Raw genomic sequence first — 25,598 nt, forward strand, 5'->3', positions numbered from 1 at the left:
CGATTGACCGTGTAGATCCATATAAATAAATTATTTGCCAAATCTAGAAGGGCAACTATCATATAATCTCTAGATAATCAATTATTTTTGTTAAAGCCATATATTTAGTGTATTCCTACATCCTTCCAGAATCACGGCTCAAAGTTTTATCCTTAACGTTTGTATGTACTCATGCATTTATATGATACGCTTGAATATAATATTTATATAATATGCTGGAATATAAATGTTTCTAACTGGATGTAAGGTAATTTTTGTAAACCTTTTATTATTTTATGCTGGCTGTATGCAATAATAAATTCATTCATTCAATTCTCACCTTGGCCATGAAACCCACTGAGTGACCTTGGTCACACACTCTCAGCCTCAGAGGAAGGCAATGGAAAACCTCTTCTGGAGAAATCTTGCCAAGAAAACCCCTGGATAAGTTCTACATAGGGTTGCCATAACTTGGAAATGACTTGAAGGCACATAACAGCAATTGCCATCGCCATCCTCTGAGGCTGAGAGAGTGTAACTTGCCTAAGGTCGACCAGTGGGTTTTTATGCTCGAGCAGGACATCAAACCCTGACCCCACAGAGTCATTGTCCACCCAAACCATTATGCCACACATATTTATTCTCTCCCACTTTCTCCTTTTGTCCTCAGCTTACTTGAATTGCTGCAAACTGAGTTCAAAATAGAAATGTACTCACTTAGCAGCGGAGAGGAGAGGGTTGGAATTTTTGCTTTCCCAGTTGAGTGGGTCAAAAGCAAACTTCTGCAGCCTCTCCTAACTTGTCTTTTCTCTCGATTTAATAAGCTGGTAGTGGCACCATATTCCAAACATGCCTATATGAAGGAACCGGCTTTTTAAGACAGCAAATTTGTGGCCCCTTCCTTTCTGCGGAAAGCACCATTCGCTGCCAAGTAATACTGCAGTGTAACTAAGGCAGGCAGCTGAGTGTGTGATTTTGCTGAAAGAGAAAGACCTACTCAAATGGGTAAGGAATGCAATTTAGGACTTTCATTTGTTGGATGAGTAATCTAAATATGGCTAGTCATTAAGATGCAAATTGGTACAGAAGGCTGCATTTCCTCATGCATACTAGGCCAGGTTTGTCTGAACAATAATGCACTGTTCTGTTTAGAGAACACACTTAAACTCTTCCATCTTGATGGTTGATTTGCAGAAATGCTATTCTGATAAAATCTTAATTAAAAAGACTTGAATATTGTATAGCACATTTTTATGTGGTGCTCCACTCAGGAGGTCAATGTAAATTCCTTGACTTGCTTCTTTTGAAAATTAACACAGACACACAGAGTAAGAGGGAGGGAGAGTATCTTAAAAATGAAACATGGGTCTCATTAAGACATCTCCATTTGTTTGGAACCACAGCCCTGGTAGAGTTTGGGGCAAAGGCCCTAGTCCCTTTGATCAATCAAGACGGAAAGTGTCTGATGCTTGCCATTTCTGGATATTTTCTCCAAACGTCTTGCCAACTACATTGTACAAAGCAGAGGTGGAAAACCTTTGAACCTCCATAGGGAAAGGGATTCCACCTCAACATTAGGAGGAACCTCCTGACAGTAAGGGCTGTTCGACAGTGGAACACACTCCCTCAGAGAGTGATGGAGTCTCCCTCCTTGCAGGTCTTTAAACAGAGGCTGGATGGCCATCTGTCGGGGATGCTTTGACTGAGAGTTCCTGCATGGCAGAATGGGGTTGGACTGGATGGCCCTTGTGGTCTTTTCCCCTTGTGGGGCTATACATGTTAAAATGCTTTTGATGTTGTTATGTTGGGCAACACGTGAGGCAACACGTCAACATTTGGCACCAGATTTTCCACCTTTGTGACTGTAGTTAGTAGCTTGTGAATTGGAGAAACACCTGTCATTTTCTCAGTGAGTAAAGAGACACTGTAATATTCTCTCATATGAGGCTTTTATTCATAGAAGTTCCACTGTGTACAACACTATATACAGCGACACCATCCACACAAGTAACAACCCACTCTGAAGCACCAACCGTCTCACTTTACCTCAGTGACAGTTGAGAAGGACAGTTGCATCAACATTCCAGTGATGCACTGTTTCAATGCTGACACATATAACTGCCACTAGAGCTGTAAATAACTTCCACAACAGCTCCAATTAGTAGCCACATCCATGTCATTTTCACAGACCTGTTTACCATGGTCCTGACAATACATTAACCAGTGAAAGGTGGGAGGGAAGGTGGGAGGATTTTTTTTAAACCTGTCTGCTCCATTGGACAGCGAAGGAAGGAAGAAAATCAGCTCATCTGAAATGTAATGCTGAAGCAGAGTTCAATGGATACCCTTTGTTGCACCCGTTCTGTGTGCTATGAATGGGGGAAAACTTACGATGTTGAACGTCTCCTTCTCTTCCTCTTCCACCTGTTCTGTGATAGAGAAGGGCTTGCTCCCAGGTGTCTTCTGGACAGGGCCATGCGATGGGTTCCCTTTATTTCCAGTTGGCATCATTATCTTTGGGCTGTGAAAGAAGAAGATTGGGCAGCTTAGTCCTAACGCAAAATTAGGGATGTTACAAAATCAAGGATCCCACCATTGAAAGGAATTAGGGGAACAGGGCATGGTGTTTCCTTGTTGTTGTTTTTGTTGTGGTGTGTCAAGGACCATCTTTTAAATTAAAGAGCAAGCAATGAAGTAGCAATAGGAATACCCCTTGTCTCTCTGGCCCATCTGGAGATTGGCTGGGAGGACTATGCAACAATCCATTTGGCTGGCTGAAATGTACCTACTCTTGAGGTAAGCCTGTCCCTCTCACCTTTCTTGGTTTGAGGTTGCACCCTGGAATTTATCCAAGATAGCACTCACTAGCTGTTCTTCCAATGCCCAGCCTTCCTCAAAAAATCTTAGCTCCTGATGCCTTTTACTAAACTAGGACAGGAGACACATGATGGTGATGGAGTCTATTGGGTTTGCTTTACCTTGACCTTTCCTTATTTCAACTGGTTTTCTGAGTGCTGAAGGGAAACTTCAATCCCACGCTCATCGGTCCTTTCTGCTTTATCACACTAGCAGGCAGGATTTAAACGAGAGTTAAACTAGAGAAAACCAGGAAATTCCTGATGTTTATCACACAACATTTTCTGGTTTTCTCTAGTTTAATTCTCGTTTAATCCCATTTCCCCACTACTGTGATAAAGCAGTTAGATGTACTAACAGGGCTACCTCTTTTTCACCTTGATCAGAGGTGGGAAAGGAAGCCCACTTAAGGAGGGAAATAGTACCAGCTAGAAGCATCTTGGGCTTCAAGAGATTACATGAAGTGCTCCCCACAAATTTGGAAGACTACCTCTCCAACCATGGGAACTAGGAATTTAAATTCTATATTAAGGTGTTTAAAGAATTCAATGGCTTGGAAACCTCAATACTTGAAGGAGTGCTTCCCACCTACCCATCTGCCCAAATCTCCAACAAAAACATTATGCACTCAAATATTCTCTTGTATCTGTTACCTACTTGTGTGTTTATTTTTGTAAGGAATTCACTTTCTATATTATTATTTTTCCAATAGAAAGGAGGTATTCAAATAAACCTTGACTTGCCTCAGAAAATGTTTTGCACGGCTCTCACTAAAGACACAGGTCTGTGTCCCATTGTGTCTTACCCCCTTTGTGGCTTCCATCCTAGTGGGACAGTGAACCGTGTTGGTTTTCATCTTGACAATCCAAGGCATTGAATTTACTGGGGAGAGTTCAGTAACATGTTTGGAGTGGATTTAATGCTCCCCTGACTCAGAAACCACCACTCACCCATACAAACCTGTAAATTAAATGGCATCCCCACTGAACTCAATGGCCTGTCCACAAAGACAATGCAGCCAATTGCCTGGACCATATGGATCAGGAATTGAAATTACTATTCCAGACTAGACTAGAAACTTTCTTTGGTGTACCGGGAACCAACAAAATGAAATTTTAGATCTTCTGGAAGCAAAATTCCACTGCTAGGAACAATTGTTATTCTTGCAGCAGAATTGGGGAGACTAACAAGGCCCCGGGGTGTGTGTGTGTGCGAGGTATAGATATTATGTGCACCAGCAGCCCCCAGAAAAAAGCAGCGCAACACAGCCATAACTATCAAGGTCATATCTTTTGGGACACTCTCACCTCCTGTTATCTCATTCCATATTTCTGCCTCCACTTTTCCAAGCCTGTTCTATGCAGTGTGGTTAAAAACAAAATAGGTTGCTAATAAAATGGCAAAACTAGAGTTCAGTTCTCCCTGGCAGGTCCCCACATCAAGTTCACAGTTTTGCATCATCACTGCATCAGTACTGCCCTGATGTCCTTTACTGTACTTTGTCAGATTGGATGAGCTCCATGTTACTGCAGTCACTCATTCAAAACCATAAGGTTGTGCGTTCAAGACCAGCAAAAGGGCTCAAGCTTGACTCAGGCTTGCATCCTTCTGAGGTCGCTAAAATGAGTACCCAGATTGTTGGAGGCAAATTAGCTTACAGCTGTAAACCGCTTAGACACTGCTTAGGCGGTATGAAGCAGTATATACATAAAGCTTGTTTATTTGTTTTGTTTTTGTAGGCACGCTTGTAAGTTCTCACCGGCAAATGTGAGTCATCCAAGCCCTGCCGAACATCAATATGGGCTGCTTTGACTGGGTAGGCCAGACATAACCTGTCCATTTGACCAAAGAGGAGAAAGATGAGGTGATCCCCTTTTCAATATTGTGGATTTCTCATAAGACTAAGAACCTATTAGATAAAGACTCTCAGACTCACTTGGCTCTCTCCTCTGGGTTTGCAGGAATCGTGTGGTGCACCTTCGCTATCTCTGCTTCATATTGGAGAATTTCTTTGGTGTTGACCTCGACTTTGGACAATTTAATGAAGGGACCTTTCTTCTTTCCTGGTCCTTTGTCTGGAGAACATTTTTTTAAAAAAAATATCTAAGAACAGCCTAACAAAAATACAATTATGCCTCAGCAAAAGTAAGTGAAACTCTTGATATGGGACATATCCAGCAGAACTCTCTTCATGCATTTAAACTTTTAACAGGTCCCCTAGTGGTCAAGTTGATGGCAGTTATTCACTTGTTTGTATGTTTTGTTTTTTGCAACTCCACTCTTCTTGGAATTTGCTGTCATCTGCTGCTTTGGGGCAAATCATGGCCCCAGGCAGCCCTCCTGTGCTCAATGCAGCCCTCCATCTGTGTAAAAATTGAATCTGCCCTTGCCCAGAGGCTTCTGGAGAGTGCAATTTGCCATTTTTCTTCCTCCCCAAAACTTTAGGATGGCCAGAAGAGCATTTGCAGTTTGCAACCCTCCATGGTCTACAGAAGAGCATCCTCAGGCATTGTGCACCCCTGGTTTAGCTCAGATGGTGTAAATTGTGAAAACACAGAGACATATTTTGCATAATTTCTGCCAGTTGAAGAATTCAAACTTAGCTGCCACAGAAACACTATTGTGGACCCTCAAAGCTCAGCCAAAGAACCAACCTGGAAATTCAAAAAAGGGAGATTGCTCCAAACCTCTGCCCCATAGACCTCCAAAGCCTCATCCACTAGCAGGCTGAGGGAGCACAAGTCCTTCATGTACCTTGTACTGGGCTGTGTTTATTTATTTGTTTAGGTATTTATATCCCGCCCTTCAGCCCTAATGGCTCTCAGGGCGGCTTACAATTATTTTTAATCAGACAGTTCCCTGCCCTCAGGCTTACAATCTAAAAGACTCGACACAAAAGGAGAAGGGAATGGTGGAGGGAAAGAGGATGAGGTCCAGTGGTTCTTCTCTCCCTCTGAGGCCTGGACCAAGGCAGATGGATTGGAGGGAGGGCTCTCCCCTCTTCTTTCAGCTGTTCTTCCTTCATGGCCAATACACAGGTGTTACAAAGAAGATCCCTGAGATGTTTTATATCAGCCAGTGACTTGTCCATCAGCTCAGCATCTCAGGCGACAGACTCGAGACTGAAGATGGGAAAGGAAACAACCAGGAGGTTTAGTGTCCTGGGATAGGACACTAAGCAGTCCTACCACCTGCAGCCTGTCCATGAAGGCTTATCTGCCTCTTAAAAATTCCTAAGTAAATAACAACCATTGCAAGAGAGTAAAACATCCCACCTTGGATGCTTGGATGTTGCTTCTGGTTTCTTTTAAAACCCTTTTGGAAGAACTAAAGACATAATGATCAACTGACCTTCCATGCTCTCCTTTAACTTTCCATGCCCAAAGGTTAAACATAAAAGCATATTTCTCACTGTGGTGGTTTTCTACTGCTTAATCTTACATTCATACATTTCTAAATCTTTTTTTTATTTTTCTTAGCTGTTGTACCCTGATTTTTTTTCTGATGTTATTAATAGTTTCATGTCATTTCATCTGGTATGTTTCAATCATATTGGGTTTTCCTCTCTACATTTGTAAATTGCCCAGAGTCCTACTTTTTTTTTGGTGGGGGGAAAGCAATTAAAAGTAAAGGTTGCAATCACAACAGTAAGGTTCAATAACAGCAGCAGTTCCTAATGAAACCAGATTCCTAGCGTCTCCCAAAAACCCCAAAGGCACTTACCACCCCAAGGGCACTCCAAACTTGGCGTAGGATTTTATAAATCTATGGGATTAAAACAAAAAGGTAGCAAGAGCTATCAGAGATTTCCAGCAAAGCCATGCCTATTTGATTAAATGGGTCCAAGGGACTTTTTATATTACACAATTACAGTTAAACAGGAAAAATGAGATAACAACATCCCATAGAAACTTGGGACTGGCAGTTTAACAAAGACCATTAAGAACCCTCAGCCATAAAACACTAAAGCCTCCCTAAACTGCAAATCCCAGGATTCCATAGGCTATTGCCATCTCAGATCCTGCAGTTTTCCAATTTCTATCCATAACTACTCTCCAGCTGTAGCAGTTGCTGTTGTTGTTGTGTGCCTTCAAGACATTTCTGACTTAGGAAAATCCTAAGGAGAACCTGTCATGAGGTTTTCCTGGCAAGCTTCTTCAGAGGGGCTTTGCCATTGCCATCATCTGAGGCTAAGAGAGTGTCACTTGCCCAAGGTCACCCAATGGGTTTCATAGCTGAACTGGGAATTTGACCTTGGTCTACAGAGTCATAGTCCGACATTCAAACACTACACTACATTGGCTGTAGGGCTAGTACAGTATGAAGCCATGGCTAGTCAGGAAAGATGGACCCATCATTTGACTCATGATCCATCTACCTCTCTTCTAAGGCTGGTAGGGCAAACTGTGACCTTGAAGAGGTTGTTAGACTACAACTCCCAGCTGATATTGCAATGGCTATGTTACATCTGCCAGGAATATATTATGGTGGAGCCTGCGACTCCCTTAGAATTTTATCACATCACACGTTGCAAAGGTGCTTTGAGTCTTTTTGTTAGCATGATTATATTTTGAATTAATTGGATGAGTTAAGGATACATTGGATCCTGACAGAGATGCTGGAATAGGGGAGAATTAAAGAAAGAATCCGGCACCTCTGCCATGGGCCCTTAAATTTAGTACCAACCTGTTGATTTCATCCTTGGTGAATCCTTCCACCTGGATGTTCTGGCACATCCCTTCCAGCTTTGCCCTCTTACCATATTCCAACTCCTCTGTCTCGCTCTCCGAGTCAGAGGGTTCTTCCCACTTCCTCTTGATTTTACAATCTGCTTTACTATAATTGGTCAGAACCTGCAGGAGCCAAGGAGAGTGAGCAAAATGACTTGCAGAAGGTCCTATTCCACTGCTTATCCTCCCAGGTATCTATGCTTCATGTCATAAAAGAAATACCTGCACTTATGGAATTGTGATTTTCTTACAATGCTGTTGGGGTGTGCCTTCACGTCTTTTCCTACTCATGGCGGCCCACAGGCGAACCTATCCTAGGGTTTTCTTGGCAGATTTGTTCAATGGTCTTCTTCTTCCAAACTTCCAGAGTTTGTCATTGCCTTCTTCTGAGGCTGATTTGCACAAGGTTACCCACCATGTTTCCATGGCAAAGTGAAGTCTCTCAGCAACATTCAAACCACTATACCACATTGGGTCTCTATTCCTGCAGTGTCCCTGTTAAATTCTGAAAAGAAGACACCTGCAAGCTTGATGGAAATTGGATTTTGGCCCTGGAAAAGGCCAGCAACCAACCTCCACAAAGGTGGTGTAGGCCACCTCCACCATATAACTGTGGGTGAAAAAACCCACCAGCCAATATGCCTAGGAAAACAAATTTAGGGCATCTTCCCAGTAGGATTTTTCTTGAACTGCCTACCAAATAATATGTCTTCTGTGAAAATTTACAACCATTGTGTTTTTTAAGGAGCAAAACTGTGAATAAGCATGGCCATGAAAGAGGTGGATACATTTCTGCATGGGGTGGAGAAAGTGGAAGGAGATACCATTTTCTCCTTCTCTCTTATTACTTGATCTTGGGGTCATTTAGTGGAGCTAGGAAATTCAGGACAGACAAAAGCAAATCAAAAACCACATTTTACCCAGTTCATGTACACTGTGGCAGAGTGTGACTTCCATGTTATTGGGGCATTGAATTTCCTCCAGATTTTAGTCCATGGTGATGGAGCCCAGTTCCAAGATAGAGTCAGCACCACAGAGAGTTCAGACTAAAAGACAGAGCAGATTCACTAACCCATTAACATGGAAATCACCATCTACTACTGTCAATGTGATATATCTGCAAGCCATTGTCCTCCAATCCCCTCTCCCTCCCATTTAACATTTGTAGATTATCTTTTGGAGATCTTTGAGAAGTAAAATCCAACCGAAGGAACAGCACCATCCTTTTCTTCTACTAGTATGTTTACTTTTTTAAAATGCTTTTTGTTCATTCTATATTTTGTTTTCTAAACTACCTTGAGACCCACTCATGGGAGAAAGGTGAGATGAAATTTAAGAAATAACACAACCATACAGTTTAATGAACATATCTAATGAATGAATGAATAAGAAGGATGTTATCAGGTGAGATCAAAAAGCCCACCTCGTTTAAAGTGATGCCTTCACAAAGCATTTAAACAAAGACAGGGTGGAAAGCACTTTCAATCAGAAGACAATAGGCAGCGAAGCCAATAGAGCTGCGCAAATGATGTGTAAGACTGAAACCACATTAATGATGTGGCTCCAGTCTGTTGAGGTCTGTCCACTCTCAAGCTCCTCTCTGCCTCAACTGACCCAACTTCCACCTTGGCCAAGATTCTCAATTATCTCCTTGGAAACCTATCAAACAAGCACATTCCATTCTACTTGGTTCCATCGGATTACTTCTCCATGAGATCCAATTACATGGGATAGGATGGTTTAAAGTGCTTTTTAAAATTTCACTGTTTTTACCTGACTCTTTTGGTGAGCCACCTTGGATCTCACCCTGCACAGAAATGAAATGAAATGAAATAATTATTTGTATCAGAAATTGGAAAAGCTGGCTCCCACACCATGAGAAAGGCAGCGCAGAAATAAAATTATGGTTATGTTTATGATTATTACAAGTCTTCCTTACTCAAAATGCTTGGGACTAGGATTGTTTTGCATTTTGGGATTGTTCAGATTTTGAAATGATTGCTTCAACATAATAAGGTATCTTGGAAATAGGGCTCAAGTCTAAACATGATATTCATTTATGTTTTATATACACTTTCTACTCATAACCTTAAGGTAATTTTATATACATCACATTTGTTAGTTAGTTAGTTTAGATGCTGCTTTTCTCCCAGGCCAGGAGCCAAGATGGCTAATAATTTTGAGTATGAAATAAAGTTTGTTTACATTGTACTATCAGAAAACAAAGGTGTCATTTTCTCAGTCACCCATATGAACAATTTTGGATTTTTGGATTCCAACCAAATAAACAGTTCCACTTTTGTTTTGTCCCATCTGACCACTTCCCCATCAGGTCCAATTACATTTATTTTATTGGAATGATTTCAACTGCATATTAAAATTTCATTGTTTTTAGCTGATTCTTTTCGTAAGCCACTTTGGGTCCCACCTGGCATAGAAATGGAAAAGTAGGTCTTTTGTGCCCACACAATACAAGATCCCAATCTCTATATTACTCAATTCAGAACACCTATCAAGAGCCAGTATGGCATAGTGGTTTGAGTGCTGGACTATGACTCTGAAGACCAGGGGTGGATTCCCTGGTCTGCCATGAAACCCACTGGGTGACTTTGGGAAAGTCACACTCTCTCGACCTCAGGCGATGGTAATGGCAAAGCTCCTCTGAACAAATCTTGACGAGGCACTGGAATATGGCAGCCCCACTCACATTTTCCAGGGAGCACTAGGTTTGGAAAATGGTTAAGGTGTTGAGTTTGCACAATAAGAATGCAAATTAGTAATATGCATAATTATAATAATTTGCATAATAAGCATATTAGATAGACCCCACTTACAGTAGGTAGAAAAAGTGCAATGATTAAGGTGTTGAGTTTGCATAATAAGAATGCAAATGAGTAATATGCACAATTATAATAGTTTGCATAACATTGGATGCTCAGGTATGAAGGACTGGAATATGGAAACCCCACTCAGAGTTTGTGGAGACTGTTAGGGAAGGAAAAGTGCAATGATTAAGGTGCTGGGTTTGCATAATCAGAATGCAGATGAGTAATATGCATAATTACAACAGTTTTCTTAATAGGCAGATTAGATGCCCAGGTATGAGGGACTGGAATATGGCAACCTCACCCATAGTTGGGGCATTTAACAGTCCCTTCCTTCCCTCCACGTAGGGTGACAAGATGTCCTCCTTTTCCAGGACACATCCTACATTTCAGCCTTCTGTCCTGGAGGAATGCCCAAATGTCCTCCATTTGGAGCATGACTCAGAAGCATGGATTTATATTATATGAGTGATTTTTTTTGTTTGCTTTTATTTGTTCATGTACTTCATTTTTTTTTTTTGTGGTCCTACATGTTGCAGTGCCTTGTCCTCCTCTGCAGTTAGGACATCTGACTGTCCTGCTCCCCTCCTACAGCCTTCTCCCTCTTCAGTTACTAGGGTGACCCACTTTCTGCCATGGCTGTGTGGCGGCTCAGGAGGACCAAGTATCCTAACTGCAAAGGAGGACAAGGCAGCACAAAACGGAGGACAGTCTAGAAGAATTGGAGGACATTACTAAATAAAACCTCACTCCTAACATGCTTCTTAGGCTGCGTCCGCCCTTCAGAAATCATCCAGTTTGACACTGCTTTAACTGCCATGAGAATTGTCATTTGTTGGGGCACCAGAGCATTCTGACAGAGAAGGTAAAAGATCTAAAAAAACCTACAAATTCCAGAATTCAATAGCATTGATTCCTGGTGATTAAAACAGTGTAAAAGTGGATTACAGTCAGCCCTTCTTATGCACGGATTTTTTATACACAGATTCAAGCATCCACGGTTTGAAAATGTTCCAAAAAAAGTATAAATTTCAAAGATCAAACCTTGATTTTCCATTTTTTATAAGGACACCATTTTGCTATGTCATTATATTTAATGGGACTTGAGCATCCACGGATTTTGTTATCCACGGGGGATCTTGGAACCAAGCCTCAGCGTATAACAAGGGTCCACTGTATTTCTGCAGTGGTTTGCCTCTGAGGCTGAGAGAGTGTGACTTGCAAAGTTTCTTTAGGGGAGGGGTTTCTTTAAAAGGGGGTTTGTTCCATTGAACTGAATATAAGGATAGAATGTGCCCATGTGGAGAGTGCCAACCAGAATCCATATTTCACATTCTTCTTTATTGTATATTTTATGATAGACTACGATTACCCCTTTATTAAATAGACAACCAGGCAAAAGCTCTGAATGGGACCTGAAGTTTTTATTTATTGGCAGATGAGGACAAAAAGATCACAGAGGAAGTTGCAAAGTTTATTTTCTCTGCTATCAAAATTCGTACAGTCATGTGCTATAAAGGGGAATAGTAATGTTCTTTCCTGGTTCAAACACTTTTGGAAAATTGGGATGAGTTGGATTATGAAGTGACAAGTCTGTTAACAAAACCCTTGTCTTAATGTATTTTACACATTTGTTTTTATCCTTTGCATGTACTACTCTTGCCGTTATTCGATTGGTAATTGTAGAAAATTTGTTTTTATACTGCCTATGGTTTGTTAACTGAAATAAAGGTAATTCATTCATTCATTCGAAGGTTTGCTTTTCTGAGGCTGAGAGAGTGTGACTTGCAAAGTTTCTTTAAGGGAGGGGTTTCTTTGGAGGAGGTTTAATAAACTTTGCCAATTGGGAACATTCTGTTTCTCCATATTCTGTTCTAACAGTAGCTTCTTGTCCTAAGTACAGTTTCCTTACCAGGACTATCACTTCTATTTATGTAAGAGGATTCCATAGCTTTTTATAATCTGTGCAGTCAAAGACTTTGCTGTAATCTATAAAGCACATACTGATTTTCTTCTGGAATTTCCTGGTGTGCTCCGTTATCCATTGTATGCTTATTCTTACCTGCCTAAGTACCCTAAAGGAAGATCTCGTCTGATCTTGGAAGCAGCGTCAGCCCTGGTTATTACTTGGATGGGAGACTGTCAACAAACACCAGGTCTGTAGGCTATATTTCAGAAGAAGGAACTGGCAAAATCACCACTGAGTATTCCTTAACTAAGAGAACTGTACACAATTTATGGGTTTGCCATAGGCAACCTGAAGGTACACATAATATCTGCACATCACACTACTATCCCTCCACCCCATTTAAAGTCAGTCTTTTTAAAATACAGCTTTCCCCATCTATATATGACAAATGCATGCTTGGAAAAATTTAGGTTAGTAGAAGATTTTCTCAGAGAAGGGTCACTATCTTTGCAAGCAGTCACATGAGAAGATAGTGTCTCAGGTGTTCCTAAATGTTTTGCCTTTGCTCTATGTTTAAGAAAGAGACACAATGTAGTAGGCATATTCTCTCAGTCTTAGAGGAAGGCAAAGGCAACTCCCCTCTGAACAAATTTTGCCAAGAAAACGCCATGATAGAGTTTCCATAAGTCTGGGTTGAGTTGAAAGCACATGACAGCAATGTTTAACACTACCATTAGAGCTGTGGATAAAGCATCCAAAGATACAGAGGGCAGACTATACTTCTGGCTGGCATCTTCTTGGTTAATCCCAACTAGAGTAGATCAATATAATAACTGGTTGCATGGTGAGTCAACACCTAAATAAATCTAACTGAATCAGTACTCTAGCCAAGACTAACAGGAGGATTTAGTCTGTATTCTTTAGACACGCACACTCTCTCACACACTCTGTACAGGTAACTCTAAATTAGATCAGGGTTCTTATCCCCATTTTTCAATCACTTACTTTGCTGCACAATGTTGTTGTTGCTATTATTATTATTATTATTATTATTATTATTATTATTATTATAGCTTATTTCTATAGCGCTGTAAATGTGTTGTAGGAAAGTCATTAATACCTGGGTCAAAGCAACAGGACGTTTAGACTAGCTGGGACTGTCCCTCAGGCCCCCTCCTTCCCTTTGAGATTGGCTGTGTATTGCACAGTAGCTGAGAGTGAGAAGGGGAAAATTTTCCCAGCAATTATATATTGTGGTGAGTTATGTTGTGTCTACACACATACACACGCATGTAACAGAGAGAGAGAGAGAGAGATTCATGTCAACACAGCTGCCTACATTTTTTAGGTTGTCCTTGGAACATGGCAATGCGATGTTCCTGAATTTTAAAATTTACCCGTGCACTGCCATTCTAGAGTTCATCTATTAAATGTATTTATTTAATCTTTATACAAGCTTATAATGAAGTATTAATTCAATCAACGTAATTTTACACATTTTTATCTAAAAGAAATCACCTAATCAGTTACGATGAAAAATAACATTTGTCCTCCTGTTTCTTCTTTTCTTCATGAGTTGAAAACTTAAATGTTGATACCTCCATTGACTTCCCATCTTTAGTCATCTGAGTGGGATCTTCTTGTATTCTTCATTTTCCTCCTATAACCAAATCCTAACTTACTGGCAACTTAGGTTCCTTGTCTTACATCAAGCAAATTATAAAATTTCATCATAATTTTTATATTCACATCACACCTCCTTTTAAATTTACCAACCATTAATACTTAGCTGCGCACTTTCCTCCCTTATTTGTTACTCCTTTGTTATGTTACATGTGTATCTGGTTAGTCTCATCTATTTATTTGTCATATACATAACCATATATTTTACATAAGTCCATAACATGATGGTGACCTATAACTCTTCCATATACATGTTCATTTTTAAACAATAAATTGACATAGAATTACTAAATCTTGCCTCACATTTCTTTCTTGCCTTCTAATAATTCTGCAAACAGTTTCCAGTCACTTTCCCATTTATCTTTTGGCTTTTGGTTTAATATATATGGTGACCTAGCCATCTCTCTGATATCATGGACTTTATTTATCCAGTTATCTATGAAAGGTGGATCTTAACTTTTCCATTTTCTTACAATTAAAATCCTGGCTGCAGTAACTAAATATAAAACAGTCATTCAATATTTCCTTTCACTTTCTTTACTCAAAATAGACTCATCTATTAAATTTAATAATAAAAGAACAATCTGCTCCAGATGAATCACTACTGCTTTGCTCAGTACTTGTGCCATTAGACTATTTTCCACATTTTTGCTTCAAGAGCTCTACTCCTGAAGCAAAATGGACCTGAATATCAACTGGATGATGACCGGCTGCCCACGAAGAATTTGGAAATCATCCTGAGCTCAGCTAGAGGAAGAGCATAATAAATAAGTAACATCTGTTCATACTTGACCATTGCAGGCCAGCAGCTTTACCATTTGTACAGTCTTGAAAGCTGAGTGTTTTTAGGAGGCACTTAATAAAATCAAGCTTTTACATCTTCTTTCTTGTAATATAAAAAGGAAATAACTAAAAATTTGTGTTTCAGTTTTATACTGCATGAAAAATGTTCTACAGTATGATCTTATTAAGTGCCTCCAAAAAAATAATCCCACAAATTGGCAATGCTGGGCAGGCTCCTTTTGGGCTTCTGAGGAATGTTAATTGAAAACATAATAGGAAAAGAAGAAGGGCATGGTACCACTGTGACAAGCTTATGTACAGTTTTGTGAGAAACTGCCCTACATGTATTTATTTCCCATTGCAAGGTCTGTTGTATCTGTGGTCATATCGAGTTTCAGATTTCTGTGTGCTACACTATGAGCACTGCAATTCTATATTTACACACAAGCAAGTTTCACTCAGAGTTTGGAAAAGTAACTTTTGGACTGCAGCTACTAGAATCCTGATAGCCATGCTGGCGGAGGGATTGTGGCAGTTATAGACCAACAATGTAACTTTCCCAAGATCTCATATGACAGTGGTCTAATCTGCATTGCAGAAATAATCCAATTTGACTCTGCTTTTTTGAGCATTGGCTCAGTGCTGTGGAATTCTGGGATTTGTAGTTTGTTGTGACACCAGTGCTCTCTGACAGAGAAGGCTAAATATCTATATTCTCACAAAATTCCCAATCGCAGAATTCCATAGCACTCAGCCATGGCAGTTAAAGTGGTATCAAACTACATTATTTCTGCAGTGCAGATTACACAAATATCACTGGGATTTACTGCACTGAGGTTTTCTTCAGAGCAAGTAAGTGGGGGTTGATTGGAAATGTATAAATGCTTAGAAGCAGTTAGTGATGGCCTAGGGCATTTTGTTGCCCATAGTGGCAAAAGGTGTCCCACATTCCAAAGTCATGGTTATATAGTATGCAGTACTATAGAGAAAGACTATGGTCCAAAACACACTGCTGAAATAATCCAGTTTGAGACCGCTTTAACTGCCTGGCTCAATGCTAGGGAATTCTGGGAACAGTAGTTATCTGAGACATTGAACCTTCTCTGTCAAAGAGCTCTGATGCCACAATAAACTACGGTTCTCAGGATTCCCTAGTACTGAGCCAGGACAGTTAAAGCAGTCTCAAACTGGATTATTTCTGTGGTTTTTAGGCCTATATAACTGTTGAAACTATTTAATCTTTAACCTGCGTTTGCAAGATGATCAGGGATTTTGGGTTGTCATATATCAAGGCCAATTTAAGAGCAAATGACAATAACAAATAGTACTCAGAAACAGCCAGGTTATTTTTGCCATGTGAGAGGGGAGGAAATTCCATCAGACCCTCTTCTCCATTTCAACTGCAATAAAAATCCAATAATGATTTATTCATAACTATAAACTGCTTTTGCAAGGTACCCAAAGTCTACTGCCTGACATATGATTCACTCTACTCACCTGGGGATTATATATAATGAAATGTGCATGTCTACAGTATTGGAAACTATCCCACAATACATCAGTTTCCTGAAACATGGGGATTATCTTTCACTCTGGATGGGTTGCTCAGGAAAAGAAATGCATGCCACTCCATCTATACCTGTAGCATTAATTCTCATTCTGCAGTCTTAGGCCTGTCTGCTTAAAAGTAAGTCTCTCCACTACATTCTGTAGGATTTACTTCCAGGTAAATGTCTATAGGTTTGCAGTCCAGTCAGAATAACTACTCCATCTTAAAACATCTATTTTGACACTATAGAGGTTTTCACTAAAATGTTCCTTGGGAATACTGGATTAGTTTTTGTTTACATTTGGGCTCAGTTGTCATAATATCATTTAGGAATTGCTTTCTGTCTGATGGATCAGTTTATCTAATGAGTTTAGAGAACTGGGAAGGGGAGAGGTTTTTGGGTTTTTTTAACTGCATTTTGTAGCTTTCTTGGTTGATTTATCCAGAGGTATTTGAAATCCAGTTGTATTTTGGCAATAATCCTAAATTATCCTCATGGCACAGTGGCGCTACAATCCAATGCACACTTTCTTGGATATCAAGCACTATTGTATTTGACGGAATTTGTGTCTGAGAAAAAATAAGATAGGACTATATGTAAACTGACCTATAGCTGGTAGATTGCGAACCTTGTTTTCCAATAAGGAATAGGCTGGGAAGATAGGCAGCTCTGATTAGAGATGGAAATTATATTTTAAAATATTTGCAAAACAGTCAAAAAGCATGTTTCTTGGGTGTTGTCCATGCCCTGGATGAGAAGAATCCTGGACTGATGAGAATCTATGGTGTTTAGGTCTTAATCCATGCAACATTTATATGTTGTAGTTTTGCACAGAAAAGAAAAACATTTTCTGGGTGGAAGTATTATTTCTCTGCAGAAAATGCTGTTTCCTACATTAAAATGCTGTAGTTGAGGATTTACTCTGTCCAAAATTTGCACACCGTTGTTTTGCACAAAATCATACCTTCCAACTGTTCCAATTTGGCAGCTGCTTCTTTCAAGAATGAAAAATTAAATCCCTAATACTGGCCAGAGGTATTTTGTTTCCTTACATAAAAGGTAAGGTGGTACTTACCACTCTAATCGACATAAAAGCAAAGCAAACTGGACAGAGATTTGAAGCTTACTTGAAGAGTGGCAACTGGATAACATCTCCATTGACACCTGAGGGCAGCAAGGGGCTGAGGAAGGCAGACTCATATAGTATTTTGTTTTCCAGGAGAGAAGAAGGCATCTGAAGTCCATGAGATTCAGGATAACCGCTGCTCCCTATGCTTTCAGCATCTTCTGCATGAGGCAGGGTGACCAGATGTTGTAACAGCAAAGGAGGACAAGGCACTGTGAAATGTAGGACATTATAAAATGTAGGACATTTAAATGATCATTTCATTTGTCCATTGAGTTGAAATTAAGGGAAACCCCCTTTCATCATTTGCATTGTGTCCTCAAGCAGCCCATTGACTAACATGTTAGTTTTGCAAACAGGCCCTGAGCTCTGGAAGCAAGCCTTGTCTGCTGCTACTCTTAGGAAAAAGGAAAGATCCATCCTGTCCTCCTATTTGCAGTGAGGCCAGGCTGCCAAGTAGATAAATTTCTTGAAGGGGGACAGCAAACACGGTGTTACTCAATGGGCTTCTTAGTCTTGCTTGAAATGGAGGACATTTTGGAATTCTTCCAGTACAGAAGTGTGAAATGTAGGACATGTCCTGGAAAATAGGACATCTGGACCAAGGTCACCTTACATGACTGAGTCCAGATTCGAACCCAGAATCATAGTCCAAAATTCAAACCACATCAATGGTATTTAAGATAGAGGGAGGGCTTTTTATCTGCTTCTAGGCCTTGGCAAGGTGGAGCCATCCATGCCTACCTCTTCTTCTCCATCCAAGGCCAGGGCAGAAAATCGATAGCTGGATGAAATCTGAACAACAGTACCTGTGCCAAATACTTTTGAGTATGTGGAGGGAGAGCCACCATGGCATAGTGGTTTGAGCCTTCAGCTAGGGCTTTGGAGTCCAAGGTTCGAATCCACACTAAGCCACAGAAACCATTGAGTGACCATGGCCAAGGGGCAGCTTTCTCAGCCTCAGAGGAAGGCAGTAAAACTCCCCTCTGAAACAAATCAAGAAAACCTCCTGATATTAGGTACGCCTTATACTTACCATTATATTGGAAACCACTTGAAAGCACACAAGAACCAACATATGAGTTGGAAAATAGCCTGTGCAGAAAAACACCTTTGATAAACATGTTGTTGTTCTTGTTGTGTGCCTGCTGTTTCTTGTCTAGTTATTCACTGGATAGTGGCACTTTAATCACGTTTCATCTTGATGTGTGAAAACCAATTGCGGGATTATCACGTTTAATCACCATTTATACTTCCCAGTTGTCCCCCATTTGATAAACTAAGTAGTTTCCAATTTATGGTGATCCTAAGGAAAGCTATCATGAGGGTTGTTTGTCTTTTGGCAAGATTTGTTCAGAGGGGATTTGCCATTGCCTTCCCTTAAGGCTGAGAGAGTGTGACTTGGCCAAAGTCACCCAGTGGATTTCATGGTTTAGCCGGGAATCAAATCCTTGCATGAATTGAATTGGTTAATATTACCCCCAAAAACTTTGCTTGAACAATTTGTAATCCAACCTGGTTAAAGGCAGGATGTCCAGATGTCCTCCTTTTCCAGGACACGTCCTACACTCTTCTGTCCTGGAAGAATTCCATGAATCCCCTCCATTTTGAGCATGGTTTGGGCCGCATCTACAGAAATAATTTGCTCTGACACTGCTTTAACTGCCATGGCTGAGTGCTATGGAATCCTGGGAACTGTCGCTTGTTGTGGCCCCAGAGTTCCCTGACAGAGGAAGGTAAACGTCTCACGAAACTATCATTCCCAGAATCCTGTAGCGTGGAGCCATGGCAGTTAAAAATGGTATCAAACTGGATTATTTCCGCAGCCTTAGAAGCATGAATTTGCATGAGTGCCCTTTAGCTTTTATTTGGTCCTCCATTTTACTGCTGCCTTGTCCTCCTTGCAGTGAGAGGACCTCTGGGGTCAAGAAAGAAAGAAATCAAGATCCAAAACACATTGCAAAAATAATCCAGTTTGAAACCGCTTTAACTGTTGTGATGCTAGGGAATTATTCTGGGAAGTGTAGTGTTTGTGAGACATTGAGTCATCTCTGCCAGAGAGAGCTCTGGTGCCACAATAAACAACAATTCCCAGGATTCCCTAGCACTGAGTCAAGGCAGTTAAACTGGTCTCAAACCGGATTATATCTGCACTGTGTTTTGGACTAATAAACTACAACCCCCAGGATTCCCTAGCACTGAGCCAGGGCACTTAAAGTGGTCTCAAACCAGATTATATCTGCAATGTGTGTTTTAAAACTACAACCCCCAGGATTACCCTAGGCACTGAGCCAGGGCAGTTAAAGCGGTCTCAAACCGGATTATCCCTGCTGTGTGAAAGAAACCTCCACAAACACACACTTTAATAAAAAATTGCCAAAGTTTATTCTTGCTGAGGGGACTGAAGTGGTTGTGAGGGAGGGAAAGAAAGAATGAGGCACGAAAAAAGAAAGAGTGAAAGCACGCTTTGTTTGTTTTTATTCGCTTTGGGAGTTGAAAAGGGGCGGCAGGTCTTGGGCCCTCCTTCCTTCTCCTCCTCCTTTGAGCAAACTAGGAAAGAAAGAAGGGGACAAGGGAGCCAGAGCCGGCATTTCTCCTCCTCCTCCTCCTTCTCTTTCTCCTTTGGCTCCCATTTCCTAGTCTCAGGTAGCACTGCAGCAACAGGGCTGCTGCTGCTGGCGTTTTCCCGCCCAGGAGCTTAAGATGGCTGCGAGGCTGCCTCTCTTCTCTTCTTCTTCTTCCACATTGAGCCTCCTTCTTCTCCTCTTCGTGATGGTGTCCTCCTCCTCTTCTTCCCTGGAGGAGGACGAAGAAGCAGCAGCAGCAGCAGCCCTGTCTCCTCGGCCGGAGTCCGCCTTGCAGAAGCCCACCGTCTTCATCGCCCTCCTGGCCAGGAACGCCGCCCGAGCCCTGCCCCACTTCCTCGGCTCCATCGAGAGGCTCCGATACCCCAAGGACAGGATCGCCGTCTGGTGGGTCCCCCACATCTTCTCTACATGATACATGAGACGCTTCTTTTGTACGCCGCCTTGCTCCCAGCAGGGACCCCAAGGCGGCTTACAGAGATTGATTGATTGATTGATTGAAAAAGAAATCTCAGCAAGATTGGAAACACACCCACATCCACACATATAAAGTTTGTTAGTGGTGATGGGGGGAGAATAGGTTATAGAGTGGCTCCATGAGGAGGGGGGGTGGTAGAGTTACCAGGTAAGTTTATGTATTTATTTCCTTTGTATGCAGCCTTTCTTCCCAGAGGGACCCAAGGCGGCGCACAGATTAAAAAAAAAAAGATTAGTAAGATTCAAAACAATGCAACTCACACATTGACATCCACACACATAGCTTGTTGTAGTGGGGATGATGGGCAATAGAGTGGCTCCATGGGGAGTGGTGGTTTCCAGGTAAGGTTATTTATTTATTTCATTTGTATGTATGCCGCCTTTCTCTCAATAGGGACTCAAGGTGGCTCTTGCCAGCTGACCAAGGCTTTGTTGGCTCCTCTGCTTTTTGGCTTGCAAGAAGTCTATTATGGCTTGCAGAAAGCATGCAGTGAAGCTTTATGAGTTTGCCCCCTTCCCTCTGGAGAGAGTTTTGTCACCTATTTGTCACAGTCCTGACTTAAGTGGTTCCCAAACTTTGGTTCCTTCTCCAGGTGTTTTGGACTTCAACTCCCAGAAGCCCCAACTATCTGTCTGGAAGCTGAAGTCCAAAATATCTGGAGGACTCCAGTCCTGACTGCAAAGGAGGACCAGGCACTGCAAAATGGGGGACCTGACTAGCAAAAAAACACTCCTAGAAGTGCTGCATAGTCAGGCTCAAAATGGAGGACCTTTGGGAATTCCTGCTGCACAAAAGGGACAGGTCCTGGGAAAGGAGGACATCTGGGCACCCTGGAGGAGCAGTCGAGATGGTGATGGGGAGGATGGGCAGTAGAGTGGCACCACTGGGGATGGTTTCCAGCTAAGGTTGCCAACTGACCACAAGAATACCTGACGTCTGTGGCTCTTCTGCTTTTTGGCTTGTAGCTGAAGCTGTATGAGTTTTCTCCCCCCAAAAGGAGAGGGTTTTATCATCTACTTCTGTTCAGGGTGACCAGAACTGTTTGGGATACATAGTTTTCTATGACACTTTTCATTATGCATCATGTGTTTGTCAGTATTCCTACAGTGTGGTTATTTGCATAATACGATCCTGATCTTTGATATTTGTTGAGTTTTGGTTTTATTCCTTTGGGATATTTTTGTAATAAGAAAAATAACACTATTTTTTCAGTGTTTTATGTGAAACCCTCCTGTTTGGGTATTTTAATGTATGCTTTTTAGCCCTTCTCGAAATGGACGAGCTTCTGGACTTTCTCCTGGGCAGGAGGTTGAAATGGAGGACATGTCCTGGAAAAGGAGGATATCTGACTGGACTTGTTGAGTTCCTTGAAGTTGTTTCTGACTTATAGCAATGCTATCGTGGGGTATTCTTGGCAAGATTTTGTTCTCAGGGGGTTTGCCATTGCCTTTCCCTGAGGCTGAGAGAGTGTGACTTGCCCAAAGTCACCCAGTGGGTTTCATGGCCAGGCTGCAATTCAAACCTTGGTCTCCAGAGTCGCAGTCCAACCCTCAAACCAGTGTGCCATGCTGGCCCTGAGAGAGGATTTTATCACCTGTTAATACCTGCATAGGGCCAGGATACCCTAAAGGCAACAAAACTCCTCTGATCTTAGAAGCTAAGCAGGGTCATCCTTTGTAAGTACTTGGATGGGAGACTGCCAGGGAATATCAGGTTCCGTAGGTTGTATTTCTGAGGAAGGAACTGGCAAAGCCTGAGTATTCCTTGCCTAAGAAAACCCTGTTTACGGGGGTCACTAATATTTGTAATATCTGCACCTTGCACCATTTGCTCCCCGGCTCTCCATTTAAAGTTGGAAACCCAATAGGGGTCAGAGAACATTGGGTGGGAGGAGGGGAAAGATACACAAAGGGTGGGCTGTGGGTAAGAAAAGGCAGTGCCACGTTGGCCTTTTGGGATATTTGGGAGCAAACCCCATAGAACTTGGTGGGGCTTCTGAAGAAAGCGAGAGTGGGGGGGGGGGGGGTTGCCATGGAGGAACAGGCATTGCCCTGGCATCTTTTTGCAGCTGACAGACAGCGGCTTCTTTCTGTGTCCCCTTTCCCCACCAACCCTGTTTTGTCAGTGGGGGGAAGCCTTGGGGAAGGTCAGGTTTAGTTTTACATCCTGGCTGCCTCCATTCAGGGACATCTTTTAGCAAAGGTATCTTGGAAGGTCGTGCAGGTGGCTTTTGTGGGAGGCAACAGGAATGAGGCATTTGGCCACTGCCACTGTGCGTAGCTGCACCATTGAACCAGAGAGAACAATTTGGGGATAGGGATGAAGGCCTAAAACCCCTAAAGGCACCTTATCCTGTCTGTTTTTGGAAGTTAAGCAGGGTCAGCCCTGGTTGGCACTTGAATGGGAGACCACCAGGAAACTCCAGGTACTGATTCCTTCAGAGGAAGGAACTGGCATGAGTATTGCTTGCCTAAGAAAAATGAAATTCGTGGGGTCACTATAAATCATGAAGGAGTGTGTGCACCCCTACCCCTGATACACACACACACACACACACACACACACACACACAGGTTGAGCATTTGCTCTCTCTGGTGGCTGTATATGATTGCCTCTCCCTCCTTCATCCACTTGAAGCTTTCCCAGGTGCTCAGGGAAAGTTTTCTTGGAAGGAACTGTGAGGTAGTCTGCCATCAGGAGAAGGAGTTAAAAGCTTGCATTATTTTATTCCACTACAGTTTCCAGAACCCCTGCTGCCATTATGGGCTCATGGAGGCTGAAGAAATGGTAGGAGTTAGAGTTCAAAAAGGGAACTTTTCTAATGTTTCTGTGTCCCTGTTTGCTGCTCCACCATTAACCAAGGAGATGTTCTGTTGGGTTTTGTGTGGCAGGCTGTGGTTGTTGTGTGCTTCCAACTTATGGTGACCCTAAGGCAACCCTATCACAAGATTTGTTCAGGGGTTTGCTGAGGCTGAATTTGAGTTGCCAATGGGTTTTTATAGCCAAGTGAGGAGTCTCCAGTTGTAGTCCAGCACCGAAACCACTACATCACACTGACTGTGGCAAACTATAGCAGCCGTCAGGTCTCCCATGCCCATCTCTACCTCCATCTGAAGGTACAATGGGCCCATGGTATCCACTGGGGTTTGGCTCCAAGACCCCCCCCCCCATTAATACCAGAATCAGCGCATGCTCAAGTTCCATTAAATACAGTGACATAGTAGAATTGTGTCCCTTATATAAAATGACAAAATAAAGGTTTGCTTTTTGGAATTTATATTCTTTGGAATATTTTCAGTCCATGCATGCCTGAATCAGTGGATATGGAGGACCCGACTGTGCTTACTTTAACCATTGCCAAAAGCCTCAGCACAGAAGGTAACTAGATAATCTAAAATGTATGTTTTTGGGAGGACAGGGCACATGTGGTAGAAGTAAAGACAGGCCCTCTGCTGACTGAAGCATTCATTGGTGGGGGCAGGAAAATAATTGTCTGAAGAATTCATTGCATAGTTTCCAGACAAAAGCTGCTGTCCTTCTTAAAAGATTTGTTGCTTAGTGCTACGTTCTGAGTTTTCTAGGTGGGGAGATAAATCTATGTCTGTATGAATCCCACTCACCCCCCAACAGTGCATGCATCAAGAGTGCTTCCAAACCTGTTCCTAACTTATACAACTTTCTCAGCCTGACTTACCCCACAGAATAGTTGAGGCTAAAGTAAGGAGGAGGAGAGCCATGTAGGCTGGCATGAGTTCACTGAAGGAAAGGTGAGAGATACACAAAGCTAATCAGTCCATAAAATGGAAATCAAAAACTCTTCTCTCTATTTGATGCAGCTATTCTGTCTCTTACCACTTACAGGCTTTTAGCAGTGGTGGAGGAAAGCAAACAGATGGAAGAAATGGTAGGACAAAAAAGGAGCGTGATGAAGATATTTATTCATTTAATATCCCCCCCTTTCTCCCAACATGGGAGAATTAAAATAATTAAAACAATATTTATTACAGATTTAAAAGTTTTAAACAATTAAAACATTGATTTTTAAAAATTAAAAACAAATTCAGCACATACGACATGTTAAAAATAAAGCACGCCCAGTGGACCTCCTCTTTCCCCAACCAATTGAAGGCTGAAGAAGGCCTATTTAAATAAAAAGGTCTCTGCCTGTTGGCAGAAAGAGAGTGGAGAGCTGGCATTATCCAGACCCCCTGTAACTGTCTGTGAATGAGGAGAGATGGTGAGGAAACCTGCCTGGCTTGCAAGAGGTGGGAGTACCAAAATATCTTGGGCCAGCTATGGGACTCTTCCGTCTTGAAATTCAGTAGTGCTTTCCAAATACACTTCTTTCTTTCAGAGGCCCTCTTTTATTATTTCAGTTTTGGAAAGGTTGTAGTCTGTTACACCAATTTGCGAATGGAGGTTGGGGTGGTGGAATGTAAGGAAGACCAAATGTGAGTTTTTTAAAGAATACTTTTCAAGAAGAAAAAGGCAAGATGACTATCATGCTACAGTTGGAAGTGATAATTAACAATAAGAACAAACTGTGGCTTCAGTGAAAATGTGTGGTTTATTAAAATTCACACAGCTAGTGTTGCAAATGACTGGCCTTTTGTATGATCACAGGCATATTCATAAGTGGCCTCCACATGGTAAACAATTGTCTTTATTTCTTTACTAGTTCGATTAATAAGAGTAGCAAAAAGAGTGGTGATGGGTCACAGTATAGTTTAGGTAATAAGCCTAGTGCTGTATGGCCATCCAGCGTATTTGGGAGCAAACCAAAGTAACTTCCAAACTGTGGCTGTATGTGAGGCTGAAGATGGTTTCAGAGTTTGGAAAGGTTACTTTTATTGGAACAGCTCCCAGGATTCCCCACTGACCATGCTGGATGGAGGGTTCTGGGAGCTGCAGATCAACAATGTTAATGTTTCCAAGCTCTGGCAAGGTTCGTATGCATTGCAGTTACAAACCCCGCAGAGTTATATCCTGTAAAATTCAGTAGCTGTGAGTGTTGCCAACAGTTTTCTGGTTTCAGTATGCTATTTGTATTTTGGCATCTTCTTGGTTGTACAGATTCTGGCTATGCGATATCTC

The 25,598-nt window shown here is 41.7% G+C and overlaps 1 protein-coding gene across 3 annotated transcripts in view; it reads left to right on the forward strand.

The window, feature by feature from the left end:
• Positions 1 to 2,084: 2,084 nt before the first annotated feature.
• Positions 2,085 to 25,598, forward strand: part of COLGALT2 (collagen beta(1-O)galactosyltransferase 2) — an 82,391-nt gene continuing 58,877 nt past the window's right edge. The window contains exons 1-3 of one of the 3 annotated variants that reach the window (XM_089515863.1): positions 2,085 to 2,775; positions 4,575 to 4,699; positions 4,797 to 4,980. In XM_089515863.1, coding sequence (XP_089371989.1) covers positions 4,967 to 4,980 — 14 coding nt within the window. In that variant the 5' untranslated portion in view covers positions 2,085 to 2,775; positions 4,575 to 4,699; positions 4,797 to 4,966. Of the gene's footprint in view, positions 2,776 to 4,574; positions 4,700 to 4,796; positions 4,981 to 18,212; positions 18,270 to 20,004; positions 20,414 to 25,598 lie in introns of those variants that run through there. The other 2 variants (XM_089515864.1, XM_089515862.1) reach the window with 2 other exon arrangements.

The sequence above is a fragment of the Sceloporus occidentalis genome, unplaced genomic scaffold (assembly GCF_023333645.1).
Source record: "Sceloporus occidentalis isolate IW3139 unplaced genomic scaffold, rSceOcc1.0.p SCAF_3, whole genome shotgun sequence".
Lineage (NCBI taxonomy): Eukaryota > Metazoa > Chordata > Lepidosauria > Squamata > Phrynosomatidae > Sceloporus > Sceloporus occidentalis.